Below are 11,603 nucleotides of genomic sequence, written 5' to 3'. Positions count from 1 at the left end.
AGTTGTGCTTTTTAAGATCATAACTGACAAGATTATACAGGCAGATCCTAGATCAGCACTCAGATGCTATGCGGATACAGGCCCAGATCCAAGCTTCGTTCTCCAAACTACTTATTAAGACCACATTTACTGGAACAGTGCCGGCGACATGTTCTCTTCTGAAGTCGCATTTTAATTTGTCATTAGTTTATCCTTCCACAACAAATTGGATATGCTGTGGGAACACATGAAGATAAAAATGCAGAGTAAAAATAAACATGCAGAAAGAGGAACATTTTATTAAATCCTCTTAGGAGAGTAAAAGCACATGCACAGTAGAAGGGACTGCATTGGCTAAGAAAACCACAAAGGCAAATGGAATGAAAGACTAATCAATGTTTTCCCCAAACATCCTCTGACTTCTACGGCAAATTATTTGTTCTACCTGGTTTAACATCTACAATTAAAATATTTCCCCCTCCCTCCCTTTAGCACTTTAGACTTGCAAACTAACACAACCAAAAAGCTTTTTCAAAAAGTTTCTAAAAATATTTGTGTAACAAAATTGCAAAAAAATTTAGTACGCCTAAAGTTTAGAAATCCTATATCTACGTCTTTATATTCTCTGGAAAAAAAACAGCACTGAAAAAAAAACCGACTTCCTCACAGCTTTTAGGGTAAAAAACTTCTACATGACAGAGTATACTCTTTGAAGATAATACATTTGACTTTTTTTCCAGTGTAAGCCAGATGGCTCTTTCTCACGGGGTAGATTTCAGAGTCCTTGTCCCTCATATATGCCATAGACACACGACAGGACAAGAGCACATGTGGTCTTCATAGGAGGTAAAACAAACGAGGCAAGGCGCAGGTCTGAGACCAGGCGGTGTCCGTGTGCCATTGCATTCTGTGGGTTCTAAGTTTAGTGTAAAGTCAACCCACTTTTAAAAAACTGCATTCAGAACAGAATTTCCTTGGTGGGCAATGTCTGTGAAGAACTCATCGCTTTCGAACCATGCAGCCGGGCAACATTCCAAAGTTCATTGGCAAAACCATCCTCATCTGTACTTCAATTCATATCACCCCCCCATGATTGTAAACCTGACTTAACGGATGGGAGAAACACACGGATATGAAACCACTGTCAGTGCAACTAGTACAGTACAGCATACCACAGGGAAGAATATCAATGGAGAATGTCACGATGATCCTGTCTCTGGGGTGGAGAGGAAGACCTTACTGAGATGGGGAAGATACCTGCCACTGACGGAAGATAGCAAACACTCTTTTAGACTTGTCATGTGGACCCTGGAGGAAAGAGGGAACAGAAGTGTTAGAAATGGAAGCTTGCTCATATAGCAGAGGTATGACCAAATGCTGAAACTGTAACAATGCAATATACATTTCTCCACTGTCATAATAGTACGCCATTTTTGCAGACGCTTTTATCCAGAGTGACTTACATCCTTGTAAGCTTACATTTTCGTATGGGTGCTCCCAGCAGGAATCAAACCCACAATGCTGGAATTGTTAGAGCCATGCTCAACCAAGTGAGACACAGGACCACCATTTTACCACATCCAGGTTTTTGATTCTCACCTGTAGGGGACTGGCTGCCTTGTTTGGGCTGAAGTGCTTCTTCATGGGGAGGAGGAGAGTGAGTGCAGCCTTCCAGCCCTGCTGGTGCTCTCCGTCTTGGCCCAGCAGGGGTACACCACCAGTGGGCTGGGTGTTCTCCTTGCCTACATTCACCCAGGGGCACCAGTCTCTGTGCTGGGCTAGTGGGTCAAACACACTCCTATGCAGGGGGCCATCCTGAAAACAAGAGCATGGAGAAAGTCAACAGGCGACTGTTGCATAGCATGTGGCATGCACCGGAGTAGGGTGAAGTTAGATGCTGCTCATGGGTCAGTTTAGTAGTTTAACTTCACCTTGAAGTGCATTCCCCTCCCCCATGCACCCAGTGGTCAAGATCAGTTAGAACAAGGCAGACATTTTTAGGTAAGGGTGGTGTTAAAATAGATATATTTGTCTGTATTATATCTGCTACAGAGTACACACACATCCCAGGTCTGGACAATCCAGACACACCTGGTGCAAACACAGAGAGTAAAGACTTACAGGGCTACTGGCTGAGGAGAGGCACATGCGTTTGGGGTTGCGTTGGGGGCTGGAGCCCCCCGAAGCAGTCCCCTCGCTCCCTGTCCCCTCCCCCTGGCCTCGGCCCCCGGTCATGGGCCTCTTCCCCCTGGGCAGAGGGCCAAGCTGCTCCTCGCTGGGGCTGGGAGAGTCCCTGCTGCGGGTGCGGACCACCATGGGGGACGGATTGCCCACAGGCTGCCAAGACACAATCAACAGAGAACAACTTTAACAAACAGATCCATGACTAGAGGTATGAGAGTCCATGTTACAACATTATGAAAGCTACAAAGAACCGAGAAACTGGAGAAACAGGTTTGCTAGAACTTCCAACTCCCACCTTAACCTATTTGTCCAGTTCAAGTGGCCTGCCTTGCCTGAGACCTACCTGTTCTGAGCCTCTGGTCTTGTCCTGGCTCCGCAGCCCCCTGCGGTAGGGAGTAGGAGAAGGTGAGGGCGAGGTGGGAGTCTTCCTGTCCCCCTGGGCCTCGGGTGCAGGCAGAAGTGTAGATGACGTCGGGGTGGTGGGGGACTTTGGGACGTCTCCCTCTACCTCTTTTCCCGTTCCCTCCATCTGGTGGAAGTTCCACAGACCCACTTTGCGCATGCAGAAGGAGCAGGTGAGGAGGGGTAGGCTCGTGGCGTGCAGAGCTGGGCTGCAAAAACAGCAAGAGGAGAAGGTGGAAACAAACCTATTAATATAACATGAATACAGAGGGGAAGAGAAAAAAAAGAGTTGAGTTAATATGCTAAGCTGCTTTTTGCTTTCCAAAATGAAAAGTTAAGACAAGAAAATGTTTTTAACTTTCCTACATGGAGATGCCAATTCAATAAAGGCTTTTAAGTGCCACAATCTGGTAAGAGTGATATGTGGTATTTTTCTAATGTTACAATGTTTCGTCTCTAAATGTTTTGTCAATAAAAAGGAGATTGTGAGCCTTGTCTAACCTTCCAGTCCAGCCACAGAGGGCCACGATGCAGGCAGCCACCTGGACAGACAGGGCATCAGAGGTGGACTTCAGAGGGGACCTGCCCTGCTTCTTCTGTTCATCCTCAATCAACTGCAGTAGAGTGCTAATCACATCCTCCGTCAAAGACTGCAGGGAAACAAAGTGGTGAGATGGGAGGGATTGTCTTTGTGCAAAGGATAATGGATCGTAATGCAAGAAGCCATGTGGGGAAAAATCTGAACTGTATTCCCAAACCAAGGGTTCATAGATAGACCTCCACAAGGGGAAGGGGCTAGTATCTGGACAGAGCCCATCTTTCTATAGGTGATTCATTGCTGTGTAGGAACATGGCTCCCCTCCCTCACCATGGTTTTAAGCTGTTCTGGCTTCATGGCAGGTAGCTGCTGCTCCAGGAGACAGGTGGTGTGAAAGCGCACCAGGAAAGCACTGAGCAGCACTGATGGCTCATTCGCCGGGACAAGCCAGAACCGGTCTAAAATGGCAATACAACATCACGGTCAGGTTCAGTAAGGTACACAACAGAAATTTTAAGAATGACTGTTTCTTATTGGACAAGTCCATGTAGTCCCTCCCTGTTTCAGTACATCCATACAATTTCTTTATTTTGTTGCCTAATGAACACAGACAATGGTACCCACCTCCAATCAACAAGAATATTAATTAATTTAAGTTTTGCATTACCTGGGCATGGAAAGTCTGGCCATGGACAAAACTTCTCATGCTGTGTCTGTAGTTGTCTAGTTATCTCTGCTATCCGGGAATCATCTATGGTGAGGAAAGAAGTAGAATTTAGCTACAGATTCATGACAACATTCTGTGTTTTAAACAATAACAAAAACAAAGGCTTTTGTAATAATGGTTGAACGTTCAGCAGAGGGTGTGAAACCAGTTGCTCTGCTCACATTTCTGGAAGTCCAGGGTTGGTTGTAGTGATGCACAGAGGAAAGCCTGGCAACTTGAACATTTCAACATGTCACATCCCACGTTGATCCAGCCATAGCTGGCACACTTCAGGGGGGAGAGAGTCCGGGGCTTTCCTGCCCATCTCAGACAGTGCTCCCGCTAAGGAAACCTTTTTACACAGGAAGTATACACAGCACACTAGATATTATCATAATGAGCATTATGATTAAATAAATGTGAAAAGGGGAATGTAGGCAATGTTATTAGTGTGTAAAAGACACCAAAGGGTGTGCTGGACAACTACAGTACTACTCAAAAGGTTATTCACACAACTCTTTGGCAGTATAACATGTAATGTCACAGCGTGGATGCAGAAAGGATATAGAGTAGGACTCCACTCTTGTGAAAAAGGCTTCTTTGTTAGACGCTTCACAAGAAACTTGACTGTTGCCGTTTGGTGCCACCTTATCCAGCTCCCCCTGAACACTGAAATTCACAAGAAGAATAAACATGTCACAGAAGGAATTTGCATTAGCTATAGTTATAGGGTTAAACAAACATTCATCAAATACAACAATTCGTATAGGGTACTTTAAAAATTTTATGTATGATATTCTGTGTCGCGCACAAGTCAGCAACATCTCATGTACACAGTGTACCAACCATAGAATTAGGAATTAGAATACTAGAATGGTCATGGACCTTCTTATGATGGATAAAGGTCAGCCATTTTGGTCAGGGAGTTGGTCAACCATGGTTTGCCAGTGCTGTCATAACATAGTGTAAATTATAAACTGGGTGGTTCGAGCCCTGAATGCTGATTGGCTGAAAGCCGTGGTATATCAGACCGTATACCATGGGAATGACAAAACATTTATTTTCACTGCTCTAATTATGTTGGTAAACAGTTCATCAATAGCAATAAGGCACCTCAGGGGGTTGTGATATATGGCCAATATACCATGGCTAAGGGCTGTGTCCTAGCGATCCGCGTATTGTTGTACGTAAGAACAGCCCATGGTATATTGGCCATATAAACTCAGTAAAAAAAGAAATGTCCCCTTTTCAGGAACCGGTCTTTCAAAAAGTATTCATAAATATCCAAATAACTTCACAGATCGTCATTGTAAAAGGTTTAAACACGGTTTCCCATGCTTGTTCAATGAACCATAAACAATTAATGAACATGCACCTGTGGAACGGTCGTTAAGACACAAACAGCTTACAGACGGTAGGCAATTAAGGTGACAGCTATGAAAATTTAGGACACTAAAGAGGCCTTTCTATTGACTCTGAAAAACACAAAAAGAAAGATGCCCAGGGTCCCTGCTCATCTGCGTGAACATGCATTAGGCATGCTGCAAGGAGGCATGAGGACTGCAGATGTGGCCAGGGCAATAAATTGCAATGTCCGTACTGTGAGACGCCTAAGACAGCGTTACAGAGAGACAGGACGGACAGTAGATTGTCCTCGCAGTGGCAGACCACGTGTAACAACACCTGCACAGGATCGGTACATCCGAACATCACACCTGCGGGATATTGCGAAAGTATTCGGCCCCCTTGAACTTTGCGACCTTTTGCCACATTTCAGGCTTCAAACATAAAGATATAAAACTGTATTTTTTTGTGAAGAATCAACAACAAGTGGGACACAATCATGAAGTGGAACGACATTTATTGGATATTTCAAACTTTTTTAACAAATCAAAAACTGAAAAATTGGGAGTGCAAAATTATTCAGCCCCTTTACTTTCAGTGCAGCAAACTCTCTCCAGAAGTTCAGTGAGGATCTCTGAATGATCCAATGTTGACCTAAATGACTAATGATGATAAATACAATCCACCTGTGTGTAATCAAGTCTCCGTATAAATGCACCTGCACTGTGATAGTCTCAGAGGTCCGTCAAAAGCGCAGAGAGCATCATGAAGAACAAGGAACACACCAGGCAGGTCCAAGATACTGTTGTGAAGAAGTTTAAAGCCGGATTTGGATACAAAAAGATTTCCCAAGCTTTAAACATCCCAAGGAGCACTGTGCAAGCGATAATATTGAAATGGAAGGAGTATCAGGCCACTGCAAATCTACCAAGACCTGGCCGTCCCTCTAAACTTTCAGCTCATACAAGGAGAAGACTGATCAGAGATGCAGCCAAGAGGCCCATGATCACTCTGGATGAACTGCAGAGATCTACAGCTGAGGTGGGAGACTCTGTCCATAGGACATATTGCACAAATCTGGCCTTTATGGAAGAGTGGCAAGAAGAAAGCCATTTCTTAAAGATATCCATAAAAAAAGTGTAATTTAAAGTTTGCCACAAGCCACCTGGGAGACACACCAAACATGTGGAAGAAGGTGCTCTGGTCAGACGAAACCAAAATGTACCTTTTTGGCAACAATGCAAAACGTTATGTTTGGCGTAAAAGCAACACAGCTGAACACACCATCCCCACTGTCAAACATGGTGGTGGCAGCATCATGGTTTGGGCCTGCTTTTCTTCAGCAGGGATAGAGAAGATGGTTAAAATTGATGGGAAGATGGATGGAGCCAAATACAGGACCATTCTGGAAGGAAACCTGATGGAGTCTGCAAAAGACCTGAGACTAGGACGGAGATTTGTCTTCCAACAAGACAATGATCCAAAACATAAAGCAAAATCTACAATGGAATGGTTCAAAAATAAACATATCCAGGTGTTAGAATGGCCAAGTCAAAGTCCAGACCTGAATCCAATCGAGAATCTGTGGAAAGAACTGAAAACTGCTGTTCACAAATGCTCTCCATCCAACCTCACTGAGCTCGAGCTGTTTTGCAAGGAGGAATGGGAAAAAATGTCAGTCTCTCGATGTGCAAAACTGATAGACATACCCCAAGCGACTTACAGCTGTAATCGCAGCAAAAGGTGGCGCTACAAAGTATTAACTTAAGGGGGCTGAATAATTTTGCACGCCCAATTTTTCAGTTTTTGATTTGTTAAAAAAGTTTGAAATATCCAATAAATGTCGTTCCATTTCATGATTGTGTCCCACTTGTTGTTGATTCTTCACAAAAAAATACAGTTTTATATCTTTATGTTTGAAGCCTGAAATATGGCAAAAGGTCGCAAAGTTCAAGGGGGCCGAATACTTTCGCAAGGCACTGTATTTACACATGTTAAATTCGCTGAAAATAAACTCAGTTGACAGTGAGAGGACGCTCCTTTTTTTGCTGAGTTTACCATGCCACCTCAGGACTTATTGCTTAATTATACCATGGCATCATTGAAAACTTGTTTCTAATTGGCATTCCAGAGCGTGCATTATTTCCTTATAATGTACAGTATATTTGTATGGTAGAATTCAATGGCCATAGGTCATGTTTACATGTTTTGTTTGAGCTGCTTTTGAACGCAAAAGTCAACTTGAAAACAGTATTGGTATTGTTGAATTTGATTTTCATAATAGCAAGCTAGGACTGATGGTTTGGTTAGCTAAACTAGAAAGTCTGTCTGTTTCATGACGTGGAAATTCTAACCAATAAGGAGAGACTGTTATTTCTTCAAACAATTATACCTTAATATCGATTCATTTTTGCAATAATGGAGCTGGTCAACGACCACCCAGAAGTGATCGTTGAGAGTCCGAATAATACATAAATGCAAGGGGTTTATATAGAAACCCCAAAACTGCTTAGTCATGGTTGGTTCCACCCATCCCCAGCAGCCCGGGGGATCATAAGCTACCTTATTATCTTCTTGTGCCTATGTGTATTGGTAGTGTGAGATCATAGAGCACAAACAAGTGATAACAGCAGTTACGTTTCTCCTTTCAGTTAAAGCTAGCCTCTGTTCTCTTCATATCTCCACACAGCTGTGCCCTTGGAAGATTGTAAAAGAAAAAGTATAGACTCAAGAACTGTGGTCACTCTAGTCTTACGCTGTGTGACCAAGTTACTCAGAAGCAAAGCTAACAAGTTATTCCGTCCCTCAAGTTCTCTCTGTCCCGTAGTCTCCAAGAAAGTCCTTGACTACACGCCTAAACCAGCTGAGGGGAGTGAATGTGTAAGAGAGGAGCCAACCCTCTACAGAAGCACAGCATTAGTCATGACTATCTCTCACTATTTGTTAAGCATATAGTTGTTAACTATTAATATTCAACAAATCAGGTAAATAAGTAATTTTCTCACATTGGTTACCACGGCAACTAGTGTAGCTATCTAGTAACCTTGCTAGCTACTTCAGTGGATGTTTAACACATTTCTAGTGGCAAATGTGTTAATTATAGCCATGGTATATAAGGGATAATCAATTCGGGGCTGTATGCGTTCTCTGGAAAATAATGCCACTCCGCTAGAACATTGTTAAACACACCTTCCACATCCTTTATTATTTTCAATAGAAAATATAGCCCCTTGTTGATCATCCCTATCATAATGCGTTTATCTGCACAGTACGTTTGTTAGCTAGCTAGCCAGATAGTTTTAGAGGTATGATACCATAAATTGTTTTAATTAACTGCCAATATGCCAACATTCCATTCAAACAATGCAGTCAATCCACAGCCAGACACTGGCTGACATTAGTTGATGATAGGACTTAGACAAGTTGTAAATGCAACGAGCACTGATATTGTATCATAAAATAGCACTCACATCTTTCCAAGAAAACAAACAATTAGATATTTATGATGGTCTGTTTACATATATTTTAGAAGACATTTATACAGAACATTGGTATAAAACCTGTATAAACTATTAAATGATGTGACAATATTTTAGGTTACACAATTTCTGATATAACACATACCTTACTTTTATTTTCCTGCATAAGTAAAATTAGGACTATGCCTCTACTGCAGTTCATTCCAATTACACTGGTTTGGATTTCTCCCTGACCAATATGGATGCCATTTTCACCTCATGCTGGTACTTCGAGGGTTATGACATAGCCACTCCAGTAATTTGATAGTTACAAACCCTAATTTATGAACACACATGTGGACCCATGTGAGCAATCAAATATGGTATAAAAACAACAACATATAACCAAGTTCATACTCGAAGACATTGCATGTTACTACAGTGGCGCATGCAGCAGCTACTATGAAAACAATACTGCAATTAAATGTCTTGATCATGTGTGATTATTATTTACATTGTATATATGATTGACCGTTTACGTAACATAGCCAGCTATAATGGCTAGACAGTATTGTAAAATAACAAAACAAACACAAATTAGCTGTCGAGTAAAAAAGGCATAAAAAAAACCTGTATCGATAAAGTGTGCATCTTGCTTGCTAATGTAATGCAACATGTGGAAACTAGATCCGTAACTGGGTATCTAGTTAGCTAGCCAGCCACAGTAAGCTAGCTAGCAAACTAGCTAACTAGTTAACGTTAGGTCCCTAAAAAATAGCATTCGTTAATCTCCAAAAACTTACCCAGTTGATCTGTTTTCATCCGACAACACACCTGCGTTGAGAAGTTCACGAACTTTCTCTGGAGATGCTAAAACAGATTTTAATTGTCTGTTAGGAGAATTGTCAAGACGATTTCCACGACTGCCAAGGGCCGCCATGATCGGTCGGTGCTAGATGCTAAATCTTCCCCCCTGAAAGAGGAACGCTATCTGTTCCGCTTGGGATAATGCCCTGCTTAGATTTCAACTCACGTGGCCAATGTTTACAAGTCCATATAACATCTATTATATTCTTCTAAATGTACCTTTGCTGTAGGCTACTGTCAAAGTCCATACACTGTAATCATTATACTGTTACAGTGCTATTTATCAAATACATGTTTTAACTATTTCCTTGTGAAGTCCTTTGCCTTGGTGGTTAAATTATGAAATTCTTAAAGGGAGAATCCGCTCAAAAATGTATCTTTCAGTATTTTTTTTCACTAGTCCACTGTTAAAACAGTTCCAAAATGTTTTGCATGTCAGCAGTCAAGTTTTCAAGATATTGGATTTGAGGGAAAATGTTGTTGTCTGAAGAGATAGCAATGAATTGTACACATCCCTCCAGGTGACTGTGATACAGTCCTCTTCCGACCAATTGGCAGTACGCCCAGAACATTGTTTTGGGAACCAAAATCAGTATCTCAGTTTCAAGGTCCCAGCTTTGAGAGAAGAAGCCTCATGAGGTGTCAGTCAGTCACGTGCAGCAAACAACATTAATGATAAATAATGAATAATTTAAATCATGCTTATATGACTTGTTTGTGTAGCAGTATAACAGGACTGAAATGGAACACCCTCTTCAGAGTTTTCATCAAGCCTGAATGGATTTTGTGAACCTCTCTGGCCATTATAATAAAGATTGATTTGTTTACATTGAGTTTGTGTCCTTAGTGGTGAAAATTCAATGGCAATCCTGGCGTCATGAACAGGATGTTTGATCTCCTCGACGTGATCCTTCGATGAAGGTCTGAGAGGGAACACCGGTGGCACATTCTTGGGAAGACATAAAGGGAAATTCCCGTCTCACTAAAAGAGGGTGAGGACCCACCCGTAACAGAGCTCCATTGTGGGACGCGTCTGGGAGGAAACACAACATCTACGAAACCTAGAAGGACAACTCAACTGATTTCAGTAAGTCAATTTAAATGAATGTGTAGAAGAAAAAAAATACAACAATAAAACCAATAAAACTAAACATAAAAATGAAGAAAGGTAACATCGTCTTTTTAGTTTTTAATATTTAACTAGGCAAGTCAGTTAAGAACAAATTCTTATTTACAATGACAGCCTACCCCAGTCAAACCTTAACCCGGACGACACTGTCTTGGAGTAGGAGAAGGCCAAGGAGAGTGGCCGTCACCACCTGTTGTCGTGCAGGTGGACAAACAATTTGGAAGAGGAGGTGGATGAGGGGCTACCAACCGTGGGATGAGGCGGAAACAGAATGAAGAAAACAATGATGAAGAACCAGAAGAGACCTGTCAACTGCTAAAATTGACCAATTTTGTCCACCCAAAACCCCTTTATTGACATTTGAGCTAATCAAACATATAATTCTGCCCTGTCTGTCCCCCTCAAATAAAAAATGCCTGTACTGAAGAAGGATTGTCATTGGGATTGAGAGAAAATGGAATCCTCCCATGCCTGATGAACTGTTACTATGTTGGGCACTTGAATCAACATGTTGAGGGACAGCTGAGATAGCAATCCCTTGCTTCCCCGTTGCATGCTAACCGGGAAGTGTCTGAACACCTACATTCTACTGCTGCTGTTCCCTTATGTGAAGAGGACCCTGAATACCAACAGAGATTGTCAAAACAAAAAGAGAAAGATGAGATAACCATGAATGGGATATACAGAGGAGAAGACTTCGTAGCAGCTGGAGTGTTGCTGACGGATACTATGATTAGTCTGTATGAACTCCCTGGCTCTGTTCCCCACTGTAGCTTATCAAAAGCTCCTGGAACACAATGGAAAGATGTAGCTGTCCAGATGAAGAAAGTGATGGAAACAACTGATTGGGTGGCTTGGGAAGAAGAGAGAAAGTGGTCAGCTCCAACAGCAACTTTCTCTTCCCCATACTGTGCTACTGCAACGACAACACCAAGAAAATAACCAATTCCTGTTGATCAATGATTGGCTAAAAGATATACCTGAAGATCTGTGGGC

The 11,603-nt window shown here is 42.2% G+C and overlaps 1 protein-coding gene across 2 annotated transcripts; it reads right to left on the bottom strand.

Annotated features, from left to right (window-relative positions):
• Positions 1 to 252: 252 nt before the first annotated feature.
• LOC110519829 (nuclear-interacting partner of ALK) lies at positions 253 to 9,681 on the bottom strand. 2 transcript variants are annotated; one of them, XM_036957051.1, is made up of 10 exons: positions 9,415 to 9,681; positions 4,376 to 4,478; positions 3,992 to 4,142; positions 3,771 to 3,854; positions 3,434 to 3,561; positions 3,067 to 3,215; positions 2,507 to 2,810; positions 2,101 to 2,316; positions 1,579 to 1,794; positions 253 to 1,287 (listed from the first exon to the last, which is right to left on the bottom strand). In XM_036957051.1, exons 1-10 carry the CDS (start codon positions 9,549 to 9,551, stop codon positions 1,216 to 1,218), a joined length of 1,560 nt encoding a protein of 519 aa, XP_036812946.1. In that variant the 5' UTR covers positions 9,552 to 9,681; the 3' UTR covers positions 253 to 1,215. The 2 variants fall into 2 exon arrangements, with proteins under 2 accessions (XP_036812946.1, XP_036812947.1); XM_036957052.1 differs by having other exon boundaries at positions 2,507 to 2,774; positions 9,415 to 9,673.
• Between the last annotated feature and the right edge of the window lie 1,922 nt (positions 9,682 to 11,603).

Source organism: Oncorhynchus mykiss, chromosome 21 (genome assembly GCF_013265735.2).
Source record: "Oncorhynchus mykiss isolate Arlee chromosome 21, USDA_OmykA_1.1, whole genome shotgun sequence".
NCBI lineage: Eukaryota > Metazoa > Chordata > Actinopteri > Salmoniformes > Salmonidae > Oncorhynchus > Oncorhynchus mykiss.
Note: the sequence above shows the minus strand (reverse complement) of the source record. Positions and strands in the feature narration are given on the sequence as shown.